Source organism: Indicator indicator, chromosome 2, assembly GCF_027791375.1.
Source record: "Indicator indicator isolate 239-I01 chromosome 2, UM_Iind_1.1, whole genome shotgun sequence".
Lineage (NCBI taxonomy): Eukaryota > Metazoa > Chordata > Aves > Piciformes > Indicatoridae > Indicator > Indicator indicator.
Window position 1 is genome coordinate 2,186,247 of NC_072011.1, and position 24,002 is coordinate 2,210,248.

Below are 24,002 nucleotides of genomic sequence, written 5' to 3' on the forward strand. Positions count from 1 at the left end.
CCTCCTCATGTTGAGGTGGAACCTCCTGTGCTAGAGTTTGCATCCATTGCCCCTTGCCCTATCACAAGGCACAAGAGAGAAACATCCTCTGGTCATACCACAGAAACATTTAGGCCTGCACCCAAGTTCAACTTGAGACCCAGAGTACAAAAAAATCAAACAATTTGTAACTGATCTTTTTCCCCCCTGTATTCTTTGTATTAGAGTTAAAACTTAATATGTATAAGCTATTAATTAAATCACAGAATCACAGAACATTAGGGGCTGGAAGGGACCTTGAAAGTTCATCCAGTCCAACCCTCCTGCCAGAGCAGGAGCACCTAGAGCAGATCACACAGGAACACATCCAGGCAGATCTTGAATATCTCCAGAGAGGGAGACTCCACAACCCCCCTGGACAGCTTGTTCCAGTGTTCTATCACCCTCACAGGGAAAAAATTCCTCCTCATGTTCACATGGAACTTCCTATGTCTCAGCTTCCACCCATGCATCCAAATCAACATTTCAGATAGGTAGAATTAATTAATTAGAAATTACTTACTGAGGAGGCTGAGAGGAAACCTCATTGCTGTCTACAACTCCCTGAAAGGAGGTTGTGGAGAGGTTGCTGCTGGTCTCTTCTCACAGGTAATTGATGACTGAACAAGAGGGATTGGCCTCAAGCTGCCACTGGGTAGGTTTAGACTGGACATTTGGAAACACTTTTTGATGGCAAGAGTAGTCAGGGATTGGAATGTGCTGCCCAGGGAGGAGGTTAAGTCCCCAAGCCTGGCTGTGTTTGAAGGTGGTTTGGATGTGGTGCTTGGGGCTGTGGTTTATGGGTGACCCTTGCAGAGCAGGGTTGTGGGTTGGACTTGATGATCCTGAAGGTCTTTTCCAACCTAAATGTTTCTGTGATTCTGTATTTTGTATTAAGAGCTTTCCTTAGATACTTTTAGACACAATTGGATCAGTAGCATTTTAAACTTGTAAGGTTTAGTTCTGATATAAGCTTATATTCAATTTTGTAAGTATATGCATATTTTTTTTCTTTTTAATAGATCTGATTGAAGCAAAATTCATAGGTGTGTTGGATATCCTGGATGAAGAAAATCGTCTTCCCCAACCAAGTGACCAGCATTTCACTTCAGTGGTGCACCAGAAACACAAGGACCACTTCAGGCTCTCTGTAGGTTTATTTTTTGCTGTCCTTCTTGCTTTATTAAAACAATTCTTGGAACAGTTGATAGTAGCACTTCAACTTAATGAAAGCCTTTCCGGAGGAATCTCCGACCACACCAGTCCTGCACAATCCATATGCTTTTGTTAAGGCCAGGTTTGGTTATTAGGTTTGTTGAAAGGTTCACTGAAGGCCTAAGTCCCCTAGCAATCCTAATATCCTGCTGAAATTCAAGGCATATTCTCTACTTCCATTTGAAGTTTGTAAACAGGTGATGCATGAAAAGGAAATAAAACCACATTTTGATGGAGATTAATTTGTATCAGCTGAGCTATTTTGTTGTTCCTTTCAAATATTGCTGGCCTTTGGATAATCTTTGGCTCACAAGGAGTGTCCAGCTAGCATTTCAGAGGTCAAAACAGGGAACACACGTGCAAAGCCTTCTGGTTCTTAGTTCTTTTAACATGCAGCATTCTGTGGAAAATTAATGCAAATTAATGGATCAAAACTAGAAGTGGGTAGATTCAGATTGGATGTTAGGAAGAAGTTGTTCCCCATGAGGGTGGTGAGACACTGGCACAGGTTGCCCAGGGAGGTGGTGGAAGCCTCATCCCTGGAGGTTTTTGCAGCCAGGCTGGATGTGGCTCTGAGCAACCTGCTGTGGTGTGAGGTGTCCCTGCCCATGGCAGGGTGCTTGGAACTGGATGAGCCTTGAGGTCACTTCCAACCCTGACAGTTCTGTGATTCTATTGCAATTTATGTACAGGAAAAAAAATAATAAAAATAATTAGTTTCCTGCTGAATAAAATGCAAGCAAAGGGAGCCAAATAAAGTAGTCACCCAGTTCCCTGTACTTGCTTCTACTTAATCTTGCCTGACTGGATTGCTGTGCAGTGAGGCATGTTTGTTGGTATAGGTATGATAAGGTATGGGGTTGCCCTTTAAAATATACTGTCTAAAAACATGTTTTTAAGTTTCTGTCTAATCCTAGTCCCAGCTGATGAATAGCCTTGCATTCTGAAATGATTGTTGATTACAGGCCAAAAAACAATCAGCTGGCTCGTGTTAGCAGTCCTTGTGATTTTCCGTTTGAATGTGAGGTGCCTAAAGGTGTGAATGAGAATGAAAATAGGTTTTTAGAATACCTTAGTTGAAATGGGAATGAAAATAGGTTTTTAGAATACCTTAGTTGGAATGGGAGTGGTGGTGAGCACCAAAACTACTGCAGGATCTGTCATTTCTAAAGCTCGGTGCCCCTGGCAGAATCATGGGGATGCTTTAGAACCATTTCCCCTCCCCACCTCCCTTTACTTTCTACTTTGTAATACAACTTTTTAAATTCCAGATTCCTAGAAAGTCCAAGCTGGCTGTTCACAGAAACATCAGAGATGATGAAGGCTTCATTATCCGACACTTTGCAGGAGCAGTGTGCTACGAGACGGTAATTTCACTGACACGAAGCTATTTCTGTTAATGCCTTGTAGGACTTCTGTAGTTTTCAGTCTCTATAGGTTAAATTTAACAACATCAGAAGGGAAATTGAAAAGTCTGTGTCTTAGCTTTGAAACTGATTTTGTGAGCAGGGGCCAGAATGGACAGTTTTAAGTTCTCAGATTACAGACTATTTTGGTGACACCTATTTGGTGTAAGGGTTTGTTGTAAATCTGGATGAGCAGCTGGACAGGAGCAGGCAGCGTGAGCTTTCAGCCCAGAAGGCTAATTACATCCTGGGCTGCATCTAAAGATGTGTTACCAGCAGATCCAGAGAGGTGATTCTACCAATTTGCTCTGGTGAGACCTCACCTGGAGATACTGTGTACAGCTCTGGAGCCCTCAGTATAGGAAGGACATGGAGCTGATGGAGCAGGTCCAGAGGAGGGCCATGAAAATGATCAGGGGGTTGGAGCAGCTCTGCTACAAGGATAGGCTGAGGGAGCTGGGGATGTTCAGCCTGGAGAAGAGGAGGTTCCAGGGAGACCTAGTAGCAGCCTGCCAGTGCCATGGGCTAGTTGATTAGATGGTGTTGGGTAATAGGTTGGACTTGATGATCTGGAAGGTCTTTTCCAACCTGGCTGATTTTCTGATTCTTTAAAATAGCCATTTTTGGTTTTCCAGACTGGCTATGTGCACCAATTAAGGTGTGCACACTAATTCCTATTTCACAGCAGGTCTTATGTGATATTACAGGAGGTGAAGAACAAAACTTCTCAGAACTCCCAGGTGATGACTGTGCTGAATGGTGAAATAAAGAGGATAATCATGGCCAAAAATAATCAGTGAGACACACACACACACACACAAAGGCACTAAACCTTACATTGGGCTTCATCATTCTAGAAATATTTCAAATTTAAGAATATCTTTTTTTTTTCTCTCTGTTATCAATGTTTGGTGTGGTCAGTTGAAGAGTTGTTTCAAACATTTGAACAATGCCTCACATATTCTTGCTGATTATTGAATGAAGGACATAACTTTTGTTTTGTCTAATTTTCTTTGAGACTTAAGTGACTGGAGCAGTGAAACAACTGTGCTGTCCTATTCTTGGGTTGTCTTTTCAGAGGCAATTTGTGGAAAAGAACAATGATGCTTTGCACATGTCCCTTGAATCTCTTATCTGCGAGTCCAAGGACAAGTTTGTTCGACAGCTGTTCGAAGCTAACACCAACAACAACAGGGATCCCAAACAAAAAGCTGGGAAACTTAGCTTCATCAGTGTGGGGAACAAATTCAAGGTAACATAATACAGCAAGTGACCTCACCTTCCAAGATGTGCCACTTTTAAATTGCCTGAAATAAGTAGAAACTAAGGTTGGGAGAACTGTGATAAGATTCAGACAAAGAAAAATTTGGGTTTGCTGCACATTTCTGTCAAAAAATGTGTTTCATGAGAGTCCTCACAGGGGTGATGCAGTGAATTTTAAGTCAGGCTCTTAAAAAGCCACATAGAAGTCTTTATTCAAAAGGTTTAAAGACTTGAGATCTCAATTTGGATTCTGTGAACTTTAAAGGGGATTCTAAATGTGACAATAGGTGATCCTCCATCCTGTCTTCATTGTGCATCCTAGAAGATGTATCAACTGGCGACAGTTTGCCATTCTCAAAAATGGCACTAACCTAACCACTGTTTTATCTCTTCCAAACTGTAAAGATTGTTGTGGCTTTCACAGAAGGATGATCCTTGTGCTCAGTGTTTCCTTTCTCAATACCTGAATCTGATGCTTCTCCTTGTTCTCTCCTTTCTTCTGCTTGTTATAAAGCTGACCTTCAAACCTTGTCTTCTCCAAATGTTTTCTGCACCCTTTTCTCATTCAGCAGTTTTATTTGAGCTGGACTATTCCAGCTTAGAACTGTAGGGGAATTAAGAGATGAAAAGCAGTCACAGCCATGGGCTGCAGGTAAAGTTTTGGATCTCATGGATTTACTGTTGGTAGAGCTGCTGCAATTTCAGCAAGAGCTCTTCTCCACACATCTGGGCCAGATCCAATGAAGGATTTGTATGCTTCAAGTCCAGCATGGCAACATTTTTGGCATGCTGTATTGCCTGGGGCACTGAAAACCCCACATCATGTTCCTAGCTAGACTCCTTGCACAGCCTCTGGGGAAAGCAGGTATCTTAGGCAATCCAAAAACCTTGGAGAGTGGGGCACTACCAAGAGCAGCAGAGCATTTCTGCTCTATGTCAAGGTTAAGTGCTGAATCAGGACTCCAAGGTAAATTCCTTGTTGCATAATTGTGTCTTTTGGTTCGGGTTTAGAACTGTTCTCTGCAAATGCAGGGCTGAAGAACAGGGAGGATATGGTAGCATCAATTTTGTCTGACAGCAGAGCTGTGCTTTGGGTCTCTGCTGTATTCAGTGTTTTATGTCTACTGTATTTCGTGTAGCACCAGGCCGTTGGTCAGCCTGACAAAAGGGACTCTCCTTACACCCTTCTGGAGATGGGTTGTTATGTATCCAGAAATAAAACTCTGGATGCCAGGAAGAGTAGGAGGGAGAGCCTGACTTGTAAAGCAGAGGCTTTGCTGTTTAGCTGAGAACTGGTCAGCCTGCTCTTTTGAGTTTTGCTCTGATGGTTATTTCGTCTTCCCTCTTCCTTACTATGCTACAGTATTTGTAGAATTAAAGTGTCACAATTAGTTTAATATAAAATGATGATCAGAAGGCAGACTGAAAAATGGAATTACATGCAGATAAGCCATCTCCTGAGCCAACCCTGCAACCATGAGTCTGCTGTAGGTCAGTCTGGGACCCCTTGCATTTTCAAAATGAAACCAACTGTGGGCTCTTTGAGCTGGTTTGCACTTCGTTCCATCTCAGTTTTCAGTTCCTCATGGATTTAGCACCCCACATCCAGCAGATGTGGACATGTGAGTGATCCCATTGTCCAAGGAGGGCTGAAGTCAAAAGGGAGGCATATTTCAGGTGAAACAGCATTTGAGTGAGGAACTTTTTTGATTGCCTTTTGGACTACAGTGTTCACCTCCACACCTAGAACATGACTAAAGTCCTCTTTGGATCTGGCCCATCAATCTGTAATTCTTTTTGGTGTTTTCAAGTTTCATGGCATTTTGAATGTATGTGTTAGTCCCAGTAATTAATTTGGTGTTACCTTCCCAGACACAACAAGGGCTGCTGATGAACACTAATAGCCTTGAACATTTCACTTCAGATGACATGGAAATAAGTTCTGTCATCTTAGCAGAAATGTCATCTCTTTAAGAATAAGAATTCTTAGTGCATCATTATGTCAGTCAGTCTCAAATTCTTCTAATTACATGGATTATTAGATGATGTGGCATGAACTTCTCTGTGGAATCCTTCACACATCCCTTCCTTATAACTAATTAAATTGAAGTCTGATAAAATCAGTTGAGGGAATAATGACTAATTGGTTCATCAGACTTCCTGAAGAATCTTGGGGATGATTTCACCTTGCTGCAGTAATGCTAGATGAAATTGTGATCATTCAAAGAGCAGTAATTTTAGCAGTATGTTTTATTCATCTGAATATCTCATTAGTGATATTTTACCTGAGAATGGCCCTGGCTTCTTGTCAAATCACAGAGGATAAGGAAGGGGTGTTTGTCCTCTAGAAGAAACATATTTTATTGATGGAAATTAGGCTGATCCTTCCAAAATGAAGCATTTCTAACTTAAAAAAACCTTAAAGATCATATTCAACATAAAGATCATAGAGATACAAAGAGTATGCGGAAGTGAGAACTGAGCAGGAGGTTATTAGTGTTTGTCATACCTCTTTTGGCACTCCTCTTTCTAACCATATCCACCCTCAATTTTATCCACTGGAAGGATGACTGGCAGCTGTAGGTATCTTATATTGCCCATACAAATCTGATTTCTTGGATTCAAGGTAATTGAAAGATCTGGTTAAAAATAAAAATGATAAAAAGTCAAATCCTTTCAGTTTTTGGTTCCAGTAGAGAAAATGAGGAATATTAAGTTAGGACATGGAGAATTTTGTCTTACTTCAGTCTGTGCAGGTAAAGCTTGCTAGTAAGCTAGAGAAGCTGGCACAGCAGTAATCTATGTGGCAAACCAGACACATCTCTAAAGTAAAAGTGTTTTTCTGATGTGGTTCTGGGGTATTTTAAGTCCCTACCAATTGCATTCAATGGCCATGGTGGTGTTAGGTCATTGGTTGGACTTAATGATCTTAGAAGTCTTTTACCAACTGAAGTGATTCCATGATTCAATAGCAACTGCAACTCTTTCCCTGATAGTCTTGAATCTGTGGTGAACCTCTTGACTTGCCCTCAAATAATGATAGAATTGTGATCTCTCATCACTGTGAGTTTAAGTCCAGCCTCAGTAAACATGATATTAGCATTATAACTTCGCTTATTGTCTGTTGTCACCAACAGAGAAATAAAAACATGGAAGTTTGCCATTAAAAATAGATTCTGCAAGTTCACTCAGCAAAATGTTGAGCAAGCTTCAAAAAAAGAAAACAACAAAGCAGACCCTGAGCTTGTCTGCTTTCTGTGTTAATTGTTTAACACACAAATGTATTCTTGGTATAGATCAAATTTGGGCTGTCACAAAATTTCAATGTATTTAGAAAAAAAAAATCATTGCTGTTCAGTCTCATTTTCTTTGTCATTTTATTACACAGCCATCACCCCTCTCAAATGGGCTTGCACTTCTTTGGTGACTGTTGTGGTATTTTCCCATACAGTGGTGGTGTTGTACAACTAAACACAAGCACTTTCCTCAGGACCATTCATGCACACCTGCATGATTTTTGGCTGCTAAAAGCTGTGAATTTTTGATTTGTCAGTTCTGCCTGATTTACTAACAATGAACACATGCATGCAATCATGCTGCAACATTACTCTGTGTCTGCATTTCTCTCTATGGCATGGTAAGACTCTTGAAATGTCCATTTTCTTTTACAGACTCAGTTAAACTTGCTTCTTGAGAAGCTGCACAGTACTGTAAGTATATATACAGGTGCAGGGTCCTAATTTTCTGCTGCAAGTCATAACTGAAGGGGACCTTCAAGAAGGATGGAGAGAAACTGTCTACAAAGGCATTTAGAGATAGGACAAGGGGCAATAGCTTCAAACTGGAGAAGAGCAGATTTAGATTGGATGTTAGGAACAATTTCTTTACTATGAGGGTAGTGGAACAATAGAAAAGGTTGCTTGGGGAGGTGGTTGGGGCCCCATCCCTGGAGATACTCAAGGTGAGGCTGGAGAGGGCTCTGGGCAACCTGATCCAGCTGAGGATGTCCCTGCTGACTGCAGAGGGGGTTGGACTGGATGAGCTTGGGAGGTCCTTTCCAACCCAGACCATTCTATGATTATGTCATCCATGTAGCTTGCAATAAAAGTGTGATAAATAGTTGCTTCAGGCTTTGCAGTTATATGGTGCTTTTGAAAAACCCTGCTGTGCAGGTGAGGATTATTGAGTTACTTAAAAAAAAAAAAAAAAACCAACCCCACCACCTTTAAAAAGATTTTTGTGTAATAAAAGTTACACAGCCTGAGTAAACAGTGTGGAATCTGCCTGGGTTGCAATCTCCTTTGTGGTCACTTTTGCTTCCTTCCGTTGTTGTCATAGATGACTAATTTGCAGGAGATTCAGGGATGTGATTTAGAAGTAAGGCAGATGATAATTTGTTATTAATTACTCTTTTGAGAGTCCATAAAGACATTTTTGTGATGGGCTATGAATGCACAGGTGATCAAAGGACCTGATCCTCCTCATGCATTTTTGCTGATTTAGCTGCTAGAGTGTGCTAGTTTGTGGAATTCTCCATGTAGTTCAACATATACTCTTTTTTTTTTTAATAGAGCTTGGGAGTTGCAGGGGCACACTTTCATTTCTCTTCACCACATTTTCTAACTAATTCTAGATATGTGGTCTGTCAAAAAAAATGAAAAATGAGGAAAAAACATGGAGAAAAAAATGAGACAGGTGCTGGAGTGTAGCCAGTGTTAGGATTTTACTGCACTCTTTACTGCTGGGCTGAAAGAAAGATGATCTCTTTCACACAGAATGCTCTGCAACTGTGACCCAGTCCAGGGAAAATATGTGTGGCTGGGTTTGCTGTACCCATGGCTGAGGATGTGCTATTAATCTAGAGCTCCCTGGGCTGCTGCTCTCTCACTGTAAGCTGAGAGATGGAAAAGGAGAGAAAACACTGCAAATTAGGAGCAATACTGTGTTTTCTCAGTCCCAAATTTGTTGTTGCACATAAGGTAGGTTATTAGTAGCAGCCACTTGTTACAGGAAAATCTGAATATTTGGATGGTGTTTTGCAAAAATGTCATCCTTAATGAGTGTGAAATGATCAGTGGTCAAAATTACAGAGACAGCACACATGGGGGAAGGGAGAGTGAAGCCATGAGGCAAAAGAAGCTGTAAAGAAGTTAGAAGGTCAGATTCATCTGGCATGATTGCAATGTCAGGAGGCTGGCAGCATCTTCACTATTGTGAACTTTTGGAGGCCTTGGGCCTTTAGGTGATGTGACTGCAGAAGATAATGAGAGTAGCAGAATCTGGACTGCTAAATTCTAGTTAGATTGCACTAATGTTAAGAACATCTGAGTGAAAAACTCAGAAGCTGAGGGTCCAATTAACAGCTTGAGCATTGAGTTCAGTTACCTCAAGGCCAAGGCTACAGTGCAAATCTGAGAGAAGAACAATGTCAGCATCTCTCTTTTAGAAAATTACTAGTTTGTATCTTTTTTAATCTTTCTTTTTCTATGTATTATTTATGCATTAGGTTTAAAAATGTGTAGTTTGTGCTGACTTGTTGGTTTTGTGACAGGGATCCAGCTTCATTCGGTGTATCAAACCTAACTTAAAGATGACAAATCACCATTTTGAAGGAGGACAGATCCTCTCTCAGCTTCAGTGCTCAGGTAATGTGTGCCTCTGATATTTTTTTCCTTCTATTTATTTTTTTGGGCATCATAGTTTGACCTAGTATGTGAGACAGAAGCAATATTATTTCCTTGAACTGTTGCTTTCTAGGAGGTATCTTATTTATGTCTTGCAAACAATTATGTAGAGTCTCGGTAATTTAGCTCTCATTTTAGTCACTAAAATGAGAGTCACTAATCACCCTAAAAATAATTCTTATGAACAGCCATCAGGTCTCTTCTTCACAAGAAGACTTGATATAATTTCCATTGAGTGGTTTTCCTTTGATGATGATGAGAGTTCAGACACTAGCTGTGTATGTAGGAAGCCATGTAGCTATTTATTGGTACATACATTTAGATTTCCTGTCCTGGAGCTGAATCTTATCTCTTTGTGTTGCCCACAGTGTTAATAGAGCAGCAGTTCACTCCAGAACCACCATTTTTGTGGATTACTGTGGCAGCTAAAGTGTTAGAAACTCCTGCATTTGAAAGCAGGCAGTATTAACTGAGATACCTAATAATAGAAACACACCTGTTTTCTTTGCTTTTCTAAGTACCATGATAGAGTTGAATCATATTGTTGTATCAGATTGTCTTTATGCCACTGTTAGTTTGATTTGGAGCTGAACTTCCAAGGAGGGCACTTGAGCATAGTCTTTCCTGTTGCTTTGTTTACTACAGAGTGCTGCATTGTCATTATTCTTGAGATGCTGGGTGCTTTCCAATCTCACAGCTTTATTTTAAATAAATAGTAGGTTATTTTTGCTAAAGACTAGCAGTTTTGCTCATGTCTCCCTAAAGAGTGGAAGGAACTGCGTGCTTGGCAATTAAGAGTGTTGGTATTATCATTCATAGAATGGTTTAGGTTGACAAGGACCTTAAAGGTCATTTAGTTCCAACCCCACTGCTATGGGCAGGGATACCTTCTACTAGCCCAGGTTGCTCAAGGCCTCATCCAGCCTGGCTTTGAACACCTCCAGTCAGGGAGCATCCACAGTGTCCCTGGGCAACCTGTTCCAGTGTCTCACCACCCTCACTGTAAAGAATTTCTTCCAAATCTCCCGTCTAAATCTGCCCTCCTCAAGTTTCAATCTATTCCCTCTCAGCCTATCACTTCAAGCCCTTGTAAAAAGTCCCTTCCTGGCTTTCTTGCAGGCTAGCATACAAACTTCTGTGTTAAGGCTGTTCATAGAGTTAAGAAAAGCAGCAGGCAAAACCTGGCATGGCTTCTGTTGATTGAAGTAATTTGAACCATTTCAAGACTTTCTATCTGTGCTTTACATTCTTGCTTTTTGAATGAGGCCTTGAGCAATTTGGTCCAGTGAAGGTGTCCCTGTCAATGCCAGGGAGGTTGAAACTAGATGATCTTCAAGGTCTTCCAAGGTCTTCCAACCCAACTGTTCTATGAATCTATGAGTAGTATTTGGGACTTTGAAATGCAATCTTAGCAGCTGTTACCTAGTGCTGCAAATACAAATGTTGTAGCACTGCCTTTGTATTTAACACTGCATCTGGACCATATCTCATAAATACCATTGACCTGATGAAAAGAAGAGCCTGGATGGACAGTACTTGTTTGGGTTTTTTCCTTCAAAAATGAAAATATCAAATCTGCTAAAGAGGGAAAAAAGAAATATTAGTAAAAAAACCCACAAATTTCCATTGATTGGGTGTTACTCTGTCTCTCTCATGAGCTCCTCTCATGTGTTCAGTGTTCACTTTTTGTGAATGATGATGCAAGTGCAGATTGGGGGAGGAGGGGAGAGAAAGCAGCCCTGAGGAAAAGGACTTGGGGGTGCCAGTGGGGGAGAAGCTGGCCAGGAGCAGGCAGTGTGAGCTTGCAGCACAGAAGGCAAATCACAGCCTGGGCTGCATCCAAAGCAGCAGAGCCAGAGAGGTGATTCTGACACTTTGCTCTGCTCTGCTGAGACCTCACCTGCAGTGCTGTGTGCAGCTCTGGAGCCCTCAATATAGGAAGGACATGGAGCTCATGGAGAGGCTCCAGAGGAGGCCATGGAAATGCTCAGGGGGTTGGAGCAGCTCTGCTACAGGGACAGGCTGAGGGAGCTGGGGATGTTCAGCCTGGAGAAGAGGAGGCTCTGGGGAAACCTAATAGCAGCCTGCCAGGACCTGAAGGGGGCTACAAGAAGAATAGAGAGAGACTGTTTGCAAAGGCCTGCAGGGACAGGATGAGGGACAGTGGTTTCAAACTAGAGAAGAGCAGATTGAGATTGGATGTCAGGAAGAAGTTCTTTACTATGAGGCTGGTGGAAGACTGGAAAAGGTTGCTGAGGGAGGTGGTTGAGGCTCCATCCCTGGAGATATTCAAGGTGAGGCTCTGGGGATGTCCCTGCAGGGAGGTCAGACTGGATGAGTGTTGGAGGTCCCTTCCAACCCAGACCATTCTGTGATTCTGTGTCATGCTCAAGAAGTGTTAGAGGCTGGATCCAGTTCCAGCTCAACTTTGTGGTATAGTCTCTGCACAATAAGTTAGAGGTTTCTATCATAAACCACCTTAAGTGCCACTGCCTCATTTGCATTTCACTGATACCAGCTTTTGCCCATGTGTTTCCACAAATTTAGGAATGGTGTCAGTTCTGGATTTGATGCAAGGAGGTTTCCCTTCCCGAGCTTCATTTCATGAGCTGTATAATATGTACAAGAAATACTTGCCTGACAAATTGGCTCGGCTGGATCCTAGGCTCTTCTGCAAGGTGAGAAAGAAATCAATGCTTCTACATCATCCAGCACAGCAAGTATCTTGTGGTGGGGATTTCTGGGGGCTGGAACCTTTTACTGGTTGTGGAGTTTTTTTGTTGTACTTTTTTGTTTGTTTGTTTGTTTTGTTGTGTTTTTGTTATTGTTGGGTTTTTGTTTTCATTTTGTTTTTTGGGTTTTTTTGTGTGTGTATTTGGGTTTTGTTTTGGTTTTTTTGTTTGTTTTGTTTTTTTTTTTTTGTTTTTGTTTTTTGTTTTTTGTGGTTCATAGAATCATAGAACTGTCAGTACTCAGCTGCTGTGTAAACTCTGTTCCTGGTCCTCCTTTTTTTCAGCCCGTGTGGTACTAAACTGCTGTGATATCTACATGTGCATATAATGAAAATCCCCCAGAGCTGAGAAAAGTGAAGGAAAAATGGTTTAGTTTCAAACTTATTTTAACCCACAAAGTTCATCCTCCTTTGAGAACCATAGAATCACAGAACTGTCAGGCTTGGAAGGGACCTCAGGGTTCATCCCGTCCCAACCCCCTGCCATGGGCAGGGACACCTCACACCACAGCAGGTTGCTTACAGCCACATCCAGCCTGGCTGCAAAAACCTCCAGGGATGAGGCTTCCACCACCTCCCTGGGCAACCTGTGCCAGTGTCTCACCACCCTCATGGGGAAAAACTTTTTCCTAACATCCAATCTGCATCTACCCATTTCTAGTTTTGCTCCATTCCCCCAAGTCCTATCACTCCCTGACACCCTAAAAAGTCCTTCCCCAGCTTTCTCGTAGTCCCCTGCAGATACTGGAAGGTCACAATAAGGTCTCCTCAGAGCCTTCTCCTCTCCATATTGTTGTTTTTTTAGAAGTGTAATACTGTTGTTTTCTTTTATTTTTTCAGGCACTGTTTAAAGCCTTGGGACTGAATGAAAATGATTACAAATTTGGACTGACCAAGGTGTTTTTTAGACCTGGCAAGGTAATGCTTCTTTTGGAGTTCATGAATGTGAATCTTAATTTCAGTTGGAAGGGACTTCAGAATCTGATATTGCTCAAACATGGTTAAAAGTGTGGCTAATTTAAATAAAGTTGCCTGGGGGTTTTTGTAAATAATTTTCATTTTCTATGAAAAAAAATCAATATTAATAGAAATATAATTGGTTTCATGGTCTTGTTGGTAATGCTTTGTGTTTCTAAGGCTATGTTAGTATTCCCAGATGTCACTTAAGACTTATGTTAAGTATTAAAAAGAGCAAGTCAGAACAAAGAAAAAAAATAATTTCTAGTAAAATCTGTTTGTAGCTGCAATCTTTCTGTGATTGTGAGCATTGCTGCTGCAATGCAGAGGAAAGAGGTGAAGTAGGGAGCTGTTGTGACTAGGAAGGAAAATGATTTTTGTTCCAGCAGAATGTTCACAGAATCACAGAACTGTCAGGATTGGAAGGGGCCCCAAAGGTCATCCAGTTCCAACTCCCCTGCCATGGGCAGGGACACACAATCACAGAATTAACCAGGTTGGAAAAGACCTTCAAGATCATCTAGTCCAGCCTATCACCCAACACCATTTAATCAACTAAACCATGGCACTAAGTGCCTCATCCAGTCTTATTTGAAACACCTCCAGGGACGGTGACTCCACCAGCTCTGGAGGTCTCCAAGTCCAAACCCCCATGCCAGAGCAGGACCATAGAATCTGGCGCAGGTCACACATGAATGCATCCAAACAGGGCTTGAAAGTCTCCCGAGAAGGAGACTCCACAATCTCCCTGGGGAGCCTATTCCAGTGCTCCATGACCCTCACAGAGGCTCTCTCTTCCTTCCTTCCTGACCCACAGCCCTCAGATACTGATAGACATTGATTGGATCCTCTCTCAGTCTTCTCCTCTCCAGACTAAACAGCTCCAGGGCTCTCAGCCTCTCCTCCCCAGGCAGTGCTCCAGTCCCTTCATCATCCTTGTAGCCCTCTGTTGGACTCTCTCCACTAGATCCCTGTCCCTCCTGAACTGGGGAGCCCAGAACTGGATTGCAGAATCACAGAAACATTCTGATTGGAAGACTCTCAGCATCACCAAGTCCAACCCAGAACCGTACTCTACAAGTTCACCCCTCAATCATATACCCAAGCACCACATCCAAACCACCTTTAAACATATTCAGGGTTGGTGACCCAACCACCTGCACAGACAGCATATTCCAATGCCTGACCACTCATGCAGTGAAAATGTGTTTTGTAACGTTCACTCTCCACCTACCCAGTAGTAGCTTGAGGCCATTCCCTCTTGTTCTATCACTAATTACCTGGGAGAAGAGACCAGCATCAGCCTCTCTACAACCTCATTTCAGTTAGTTGTTGACAGCAATGAGGTCTGCCCTCAGCCTCCTCTTTTCCAAACTAACCATCCCCAGCTCCTTCAGTTGCTCTTTATCAGATTTATTTTCCAGGTGAGGTCTCACCAGGGCAGAGTACAGGGGGAGGAGAACCTCCCTCAATCTGCTGGACAGCTAGAAAGATGACTTACCCTTTACATGAAAAATATTTTACCTTGAGGAATAATAATGTCTAAGGCTCTCTGTTCTCCTAGTTTCTAACACATTTTGGGGTTGTTTGTTTTGTTTTATTTAGTTTGCAGAGTTTGATCAGATAATGAAGTCTGACCCGGATCACTTGGCAGAGCTCGTTAAGCGCGTGAACCGTTGGCTCATCTGCAGCCGCTGGAAAAAAGTTCAGTGGTGTTCTCTCTCCGTCATTAAATGTATGTACTTTCTGCTTTATTACATCAAAATGCTCGTTAAAAGCACAGTAAAGCAACATCACCTTGAAATGTGGCCAGGGACATGTATAGGATGGTTGCCTACTGAAGCCTTGAGTAATTGATTTCAAGGTTGGTGACTCTTTCTTTAATGCGTTATGTTAGGTTCATGCAGGGAGGCTTAGAGTAGAGGTTTTCCAAAGTGGGATGTACAACCTGTCACCAGTCTCCCATTTCCAGTCTGCTTGGGTGCTTCCTCAAGCCTAGGTGAACACTTGCACAGAATCACAGAAGCAGCCAGGTTGGAAGAGACCTCCAAGATTATTAAGTTCCAACCAATCACCCAAGCCTAACTAATCAACCAGACCATAGTACTAAGTGCCTTATCCAGGCTTTTCCTATACATCTCCAGAGATGTCAACCACACAACCTCCCTGGACAGCCATCACAGGCTCTTTAGTTTTGGGAAGTGTCCTGCATAGAGATTGTCAGTTCTGGGCAGACACTGCATGTGTGAAAGCACTGAGACAAATTATGGGGCTCCATACCCATATCTCCACTCCAGCACTTATTGCTGGCTGACACTATTGATTTGTGTTTTCTGAGTGCTTGGCCTGTCCAGTTTACTGCACAGAGTAGGAACGAGGTAGTGTGGAAGAGGCTGGTGCTTGTGGTGTGCTTAGTTAACAATACCTGGGGAGATGAGGAGAAGCCTGATGCCTGCATGTAAGGGACATGGAATAAGACAGAGAGTGAAAAGTATGCATGAAGATGGAGAAGAAGAGCTTGAAGGTCTCATGCCTTGTGGCTGTGCATTTGGGCCAGCACAGCCATGGTATCTACAACCACGGCTGATTGGATCCTGTTTATTGTTGCTATTAGTGGGGTAAATAGAATTTGTGAAACTATAGGTTTCAGACATCAGAAATTGTGACACTAAAATAATGCTTTTGACCTACAAATGTATGCTGTTTAGTCTGTTTTTTTCAGGAGGATAGGACAGAAGGTCTGTCACTGTGTCCAAAAAAGTGAAAAACCCAGAGAAATAACTCCCTGGTTTCACATGCCTTACTTTTTTTTAGTGATTTATGGGAAATCAGAAGCTGATTTTATCCCCAGAATAAAGCTGAAATAGGTATCCAAAACGTAGAAGCCAACTTTTTCATCTCCTAAGTCCAGCAGTTAAATGCCAACCATGTGCTCAGCTGATGTCTGAAGGCAGCATCGATTCTCAGGTGTCTGTGTTCCTGGCGTAGATAAAACCCCTGCAGTTATTGTTGCTCTTTTGAGCTGCTCAGCATGCATGCTTGTGCCTCTGTCTTGAAATTAGTCTCTGTTTAGCTTGCCTCTTGGTCCCAATCATTTGAGTCTTTAGATGAAGATGGTTTTAGAACAACAGCAGACAGAGGTTTTGTCTTGTGGTTTTGGTATCAGCATTGAAATGTGAGCAGAGTGGCAGCCACTTTATTACCTGTAGCAGATGTTGGCTACTCAGTTACCCTGCAGTGCAGGACACAGACTTTGAACTGAGCATTTGCTGCTTGCTAGGTCCAGTGACTTTTCCCTGAGGTTACTGATATCTGTGAGTCTGGAGGGGAGGGAGAGTGTGCACACATGTGAGTGTACACCTGCTGAATTCTTCTTCTTTGCTTTGGTTGGGAGCCTCTGTGCTTGGCTCAGGGTCATGAATTCTGTTGTGTGCTGTATCCTCTGTGCTGTGGTTCCGCTACAGACCCAACTCTCAAACACAACGTAGGCTGTGTACAGTTTTGAGCTGTCAAGCATGTGAGTAATGTAAGAGTTGTGTTAAATTGTATAAACCATTGAGACTCAGTCTCCTCTGTGTATTTACAGTGAAAAATAAGATAAAATACCGAGCCAGTGCCTGCATTAAAATACAGAAGACAGTTCGCATGTGGCTTTGCAAGAGAAAGCACAAACCACGGTAAGAGCCAACTCCTTGCTTGAAGAAAACCAATTTGTAGTGATACTTTTTTGGTGAATGTGAAGAGCAAATTCACTGTGCTTATCTAAACATCTGAAGTCATAGAATGATGCTAAGTACAACTAAGACTTTGTTCCTCCTTTCTCTCCCAAGGATTAGTAGACTAAATGTGAACTTTTCCGAAGATGTTTGTGTAGCTCTTTGTTCATAAAATCCTTCAGTGATGGCCTACTTAGTAGAAATCTTTAGTGAAGTCTTTCTAAGTCTAAATTAAGCTTATTAAATTTTTTTTGGTCCTTTATCCATTTACAATTTCCATTATAGACCTCCTTTTCTTTATCTTAAAAATAATTGTGTGTTCTGTCTTGTCTCTTCTTGAGATAAATTAATCCCATTAGCTTTAAACTGACTGTGTAGTATACTGGTGGAAAAAACACTTCAGCCATGGAGCTATGCTGACATCTTCTCATTCTTTGATAAAAATCCAACTCTGCTCTTTAATAGTGGGGTTCTTATAAAATACTTTCTTTTACATCCTTTGAGAGTGGTTTCATTTTATAGAATCATAGAACGGTTTGGGCTGGAAGGAACCTCCAAAGCTCATCCAGACCAACCCCATCTGCAGTCAGCAGGGACATCCCCAACTAGATCAGGTTGCCCAGAGCCCTGTCCAGCATCACCTTGAAGATCTCCAGGGAAAGGGCCTCAACCACCTCCCTGGGCAACCTGCTCCAGGTTGTACCTTGGCATTTCTGACCATGTCTCTATATTTTTACACTGTTGTGTACTTGTCCTCAATTATTTTAGTTTCTACTTTGTGTTGTTTTCCTGAATCCCAATTCAGTGATTTCTTTCTAGGAAGACTGTCTCTGCAGATTTTTGACTGGTACATGTGATCTTAAAGAGCTCCAAGTTTTCTTGGACTGTTCCCCAAACTTTATTTTTGTCCTGTGAGATCTAACAATTCAGTTCACAGAATCACAGAGTTCTTGAGGCTGGAATAGACCTCTGGGATCAAGTCCAGCCTATGACTTAACACCCCCATGCTGACCAGACCATGTCACAAAGTGCCACATGCAGTCTTTCCTTAAACACCTCCAGGGATGGTGACTCCACCTCCTCCCTGGGCAGTCCTTGTTTAGCTAATCTTTTTTTTTTTTCTGATTCAGTTCCATGACTCTCTGAGTAAGTGCCACAACTCAACCTTTATTCACTTCAGCAAAAATCCTCTAGTATGTACTAATGATCTGTTGTTGAAAACCAAAACAATCCCACATTAATTCTCAAAATCACAGAAACATTCAGGTTGGAAAAGCCCCTCAGGATCATCAAGTCCAACCCAGAACCCTACTCTGCAAGGTTCACCCCTAAACCATAGGCCCAAGCACCACATCCAAACCACCTTTAAAGACATCCAGGCGTGGTGATTCAACCACTTCCCTGGGCAGCACATTCCAATCCCTGACCACTCTTGCCATCAAAAAATGTTTCCTAATGTCCAGTCTAAACCTACCCAGTTGTAGCTTGAGGCCATTCCCTCTTGTTCTATCACTAATGACCTGGGAGAAGAGACCAGCACCAACCTCTCCACAACCTCCTTTCAGGTAGTTGTAGACAGCCAGGAGGTCTCCCCTCAGTCTCCTCCTTTCTAAACTAACCATTCCCAGCTCCTTCAGTCTCTCTTCATCAGATTTATTCTCCAGGCCCTTCACAGCTTCCTTGCCCTCCTCTGCCCTGGCTCCAGCACCTCCACATCTCTCTTGCACTGAGGTGCCCAAAACTGAACACAGTACTCGTGGTGTGGCCTCCCCAGAGCTGAGTCCCAGGCGACAATCCCCTCCCTGCTCCTGCTGGACACAGCATTTCTAATCCCAGCCAGGATGCCATTGGCTTTCTTGGCCACCTGGGCACACTGCTGGCTCCTATTCAGTTGGTTTTTTTTTCAGTTTTCCATTTGAAGTTACCATCTGCTAATCAGTTTTAACTTTTGTTTGCAAAAGTCTCCATTGCTGAGTTGCTTCCTGTGATAATGGTTGAATTTGAAACAAAAAAAAAAAAAGAGTGATTGGGATTTTGCTGAGGGCAAAACTTGTCTTTCCTGTCTACCTCATTAACAGAAGTGATTAGTGGTAGTTGAAAAATATGTCACCTTGTCAAATCAGGGTAAGATAGAAGTCAGCTGTTCTATCTTCACAGCATTGATGGCCTGATAAAAGTCCGGACACTGAAGAAGAGACTTGATAAGTTTAATGAAGTAGTAAATGCTCTGAAGGAGGGCAAGGCAGAGACAAGCAAACAGGTCAAGGAGCTGGAGCACTCTATTGATGCCTCAATGACCAAAATTAAGGTATGTTAATAATCAGAGAAAGAGTTTCTCATAACTGGAATCTTTAAACAGCTGAATCTAAAGTAGAAGGCCAATGTATTATTCTTACTAGGACAGATGCTTTAATATAGAGGTCTGAATTCTCAGGGACACTGGGTAAATTCACAGAAAATGGGGAATGCAACTGAAGTGAATCATGAAATTGGCTGAATACACTGCAACTGTGTTTAGAAATTGGCACTGGAGAACTGAAAGCAAAAATACATCATTGATACTGTGAGATGAGTCTTGTTAGTATCACAGTACGTTAGAGGTTGGAAGGGACCTCAGGAGATCATCCAGTCCAACCCCCCTGCCAAAGCAGCATCACCCAGGGGAGTTTGCACAGGAATGAATCCAGGTGGGTTTTGAAAGCCTCCAGAGAAGGAGACTCCACAACCTCTCTGGGCAGCCTGCTCCACGGCTCTGTCACCCTCACTGGAAAAAAGTTTTTCCTCATGTTGAGCTGAAATCTTCTGTGGTCAAGTTTGAACCTGTTGTTCCTTGGCTTATTCCTTTGCACCACCCAAAAGAGCCTGGCCCCCTCCACTTGACACCCACCTCTCAAATATTGATAGACATTAATCAGATCCCCTCTCAGCCTTCTCTTCTCCAGAATAAACAGCCCCAGGGCTCTCAGTCTTTCTCCATAGAGGAGATGCTCAAGTCCCCTAATCATCCTCTTGACTCTCTGTTGGATTCTCTCCAGCAGTTCTCTGTCTCTTTTGAACCAGGGACCCCCAAACAGGACACAGTATTGCAGGGATGATCTCAGCAGGGCAGAGTAGAGTAATTGGCTTGTTACTTTTACTATTGAAATAATGCAAATTATCAGTGTTTTCAATTAATCAGGGCTGAAATGTGCAAGCATTTATCACAGTGAAGAGACTTCTACTCCAATTAGGAGGTTTTATCAGACTGGTAGTAAAAAATATTCAACTTGCTGATTGTGCTTCAGGGTTTGTAGTTCTCGGTTTCTTACCACGAAAGCACACAGACCAAATGGAAGCACAGTGGGATTTAATAATGTCAGAAAAAATTGAGGTGTTGAATTGTTGTCTCGTGCAATATTACAGCTTTTGTAGTGTACACTATCAGGATTTTCCTATTTGAAATCATGATTGAAAAGATGAGAGTTAACTTATGGTGATGGATGGAGAGTTAACTTATGGTGATGGATTCTGGTCCTGCTCTGGCAGGGGGGTTGGAGTCGATGATCTTCGAAGGTCCCTTCCAACCCCTAACATCCTATGGTGAACTAGAGTTTATTATTTTCTTGTAAAATTAAGTTAATTTGATTATCATCGTGGTACACAGAATCACAGAATTCTTGAGGCTGGGATAGACCTCTGAGATCATCAAGTCCAGCCTATGACCTAACACCACCACATTGACCAGACCATGGCACTAGGTGAAAATACCTCATGGTGCAGTGTTATTAGGACATATCAATGTGAGTTGGAAACTGAAATGAAACTGTAGCTCTCAATGAGGTTTGAAAGCAAACATATTTCAAAAGGCTGTTGTTTTTTAAAATTATTTTCAACCTGTTTCTTTGTTACTTACACCTTCTTTAAAAAAGTCGTAGAAGTCTGTAAGAACACTTTAACATGTCACAGCCTGGTTCAATATCTTTTCTGGGTGTTAGCACACGTAGTAAGAAAAAACATTCTGCATTATGGCATAAAAAGCAGAGCTGGGAGTAATCACTACAGCAGCTAAGAACAGGACACAATGGCTCTTAGTTTTCGTCTTAGTGTGGTAAGAATTAATTTCTGTTGCTTAAAAGTGCAAGGGTTAAAAAAATGAAGATATGCTTAATTTCAGTCAGAAAATAGTGATTACTTTGTGTGCTTTTATATGAGAGTCATGGATCCCCAGGTTTTTAGGAAGAAACAGGATGTGTTCAAGCTCCTCCACTCAAAAGTATCAGTGTCATTTAATTACACTGCTCAGTGCTCTCATTTCACTTAATATTTTTTCACTATACATATCTCAAAAGTGAAATACAAACCTGAAAGAGTGTAATCCCCTTTTACTTTGTTTTGCAGACCACTATAATGACTAGAGAACAGATACAGAAAGAATATGATGCTCTAGTGAGAAGCTCAGAGCAGCTGCTGAGTGCACTGCAAAAGAAGAAACAGCAAGAAGAGGAAGCAGAGAGGTTACGGCGCATCCAGGAGGAAATGGAGAAAGAAAGAAAGAGACGTGAGGAGGAAGAGCAACAACGAAGGAAGGAGGAAGAGGAGAGACGTCTGTGAGTTCTCAATAAGTTGCTGGTTATAGAATGAGAAGAAAATAGGAAAAGATGCTTGAATGAGGTCATTATTATATATATATCTATATATCTATCTAATACTCCTGTGTTTAAAGAGAGTCATTTGGATTGTACTCCTGGTGTGCTAAGCAGTGTTAAAATGGTTCCTTTCCCAGAGATTTATAAGGTAAGTGCAGCTGGAAATACAGATGGACTTGGAAGGTTTCTTGGCTTTACAGAATCATAGAATATATCTGGTTGCAAGAGACCTCAAAGATCAGAACATCCAGTCCAACCCTCAACCCAGTACTAAAGAGTCAACACTAAACCATCTCCCTTAGTGCCAGGTCCACAGGCTGCTTGAACACCCCACAGGAATGGTGACTCCACCACTGCCCTGGGCAGACCATTCCAATGGTCAGTCTTTCTCTCTGGGAAGATCTTCTTTCTAAGGTCCAGTCTAAACTTTCCCCTGTGCAGCTTGAGACTGTGTCCTCTTGTTCTGTTGCTGGTTGCCTGGGAGAAGAGACCAACCCCCACCTGGCTACAGCTTGTAATAGTTTCCTCTAGTCCTGTCTGTTGCCAGGATGCCATTGGCTTTCTTGGCCACCTGGGCCCTGCTGACTTGCATTCAGCTGTCTGTAAACCAATATCCCAAGGTCCCTCTCCAAGTTGCAGCTCCCATAGAATCACAGAATACTAGGGTCTGGAAGGGACCTCATCTAGTCCAAGCCCCCTGCCAGAGCAGGATCACTTAGAGCAGATCACACAGGAACTCATCCATGTGAATATTTGGAGAGAGGATGATATACAGTCAGCCAGTGTGCCCAGACAGGAAATTAGGCATGAGGGACTAAGAGAATATAGGGACTACATAGAATCTCATAGAATCACACAGAATCCATAGAATCATAGAATGGTCTGGGTTGGAAGGGACCTCTAGAGGTCATGTAGTCCAACCCCCTGCAGTAATCAGGGACATCCCCAACTAAATCAGGTTGCTTCAAGCCTGACATGTAATTTCCTGTCATCAGGGCTGTACCAACTTCTGGCTTACCATTCAGTTTTATGGAAGGTGCTCTTTCTCTCTTACTCACTTGCATTGTAATAACATGTTTTCATTTCCCTCCTCTTCTGTAACAGGAAATCTGAGATTGAGGCAAAGAGAAAACAGGAAGAGGAAGAGAGGAAAAAGAGAGAAGGGGAAGAAAAGCGTATTCAGGTTAGTGTGGGTTTTGGAGGGTTATTTGGTTTTGTTGGGTGGTGGATTGGATTTTAGAAAAAGCAATTACAAGTTTTTTGCACAGTTTTGGTTCTCCTGTGAGTCTACCACCTTCATTTTATAAATGCATATCTCAGAGTCACTCAGCAGCATTGCTTTAGCAGTAAATGTAAGGCAAAAATCAGGATTAGGCATGCCAAGACAGATCACCTACTCACATCAAGGTGAGCTCTTCTGAGTAGAGGTCCTTTTTTATTTTTCTTTTTTTTAAAAAGGTTTAAAAAGTTATTTAAGTGTTAAAAATACACAGCACTGGAGAATCCCAGTTTGGCCTTTGCAGTTTTTGCAGATGTTTCATGTCAGGCATAATTGTCACTCTTACCAGAAGTCACATCTGTCTTTGGTAGTCCTATTGCCTGCATTCATGTAGAGTAGATACCTGCAGCTGAAACCTTGCCTCTCTGCTTGGGATCAAGTCACTGTTCTTACTGCAGGGATTAATGGTGCAAATTCACAATGAGGAGTGGGAAGAATCATAGGATTGTCAGGGTTGGAAGGGACCTCAAGGATCATCCAGTTCCAACCCCCCTGCCATGGGCAGGGACACCTCACACTACAGCAGGTTGCTCACAGCCACATCCAGCCTGGGCTTCAACACCTCCAGGGATGAGGCTTCCACCACCTCCCTGAGCAACCTCGTGGGGAAGTACTTCTTCCTCACATCCCATCTGAATCTGCCCACTTCTATTTTTGTTCCATCCCCCTCAGTCCTATCACTCCCTGACACCCTCAAAAGTCCCTCCCCAGCTTTCTTATAGGCACCCTTCAGATACTGGAAGGCCACAGAAGAGTCTCTTAGGTGCCTTCTCCTCTTCAAGCTGAACAGCTCCAACTCTCTCAGTCTGTCTCCATAGGAGAGGTGCTCCAGCCCTCTGATTATCCTTGTGGCCCTTCTTTGGACACATTCCAGCACCTTTTTTTTGTTCCAGAACCTTTTGTTGAGTTCTGGGTACCAAGAAAGACACTGCTAAGGCTTGGTATGGATGACTTTCAGAAGTATGAAGTAGATGGTCACATTCTACTTGCTGTGTGTGCAGAATCCTTTGTTAAATAATGATGATAAACTGGAATGACAGTTTTGCTCTGCAGAGGCAGTGTATCTGGATTGCTTCTGTTTTGCAATAAGTCAGAAGTTGCCATTTAC

General features: G+C 42.3%; 1 protein-coding gene across 4 annotated transcripts in view; it reads left to right on the top strand.

Moving 5' to 3' along the window:
• Positions 1-24,002, top strand: part of MYO6 (myosin VI) — a 106,891-nt gene that overhangs the window by 59,819 nt on the left and 23,070 nt on the right. For all 4 annotated transcript variants that reach the window (XM_054392211.1, XM_054392219.1, XM_054392226.1 and 1 more), the window contains exons 15-26: positions 1,041-1,168; positions 2,505-2,600; positions 3,718-3,891; positions 7,574-7,612; positions 9,454-9,547; positions 12,134-12,264; positions 13,158-13,235; positions 14,880-15,009; positions 16,861-16,951; positions 19,148-19,298; positions 21,368-21,576; positions 22,720-22,798. In XM_054392211.1, the coding sequence (XP_054248186.1) occupies positions 1,041-1,168; positions 2,505-2,600; positions 3,718-3,891; positions 7,574-7,612; positions 9,454-9,547; positions 12,134-12,264; positions 13,158-13,235; positions 14,880-15,009; positions 16,861-16,951; positions 19,148-19,298; positions 21,368-21,576; positions 22,720-22,798 (1,400 nt within the window). The remainder of the gene's footprint in view (positions 1-1,040; positions 1,169-2,504; positions 2,601-3,717; positions 3,892-7,573; positions 7,613-9,453; positions 9,548-12,133; positions 12,265-13,157; positions 13,236-14,879; positions 15,010-16,860; positions 16,952-19,147; positions 19,299-21,367; positions 21,577-22,719; positions 22,799-24,002) is intronic.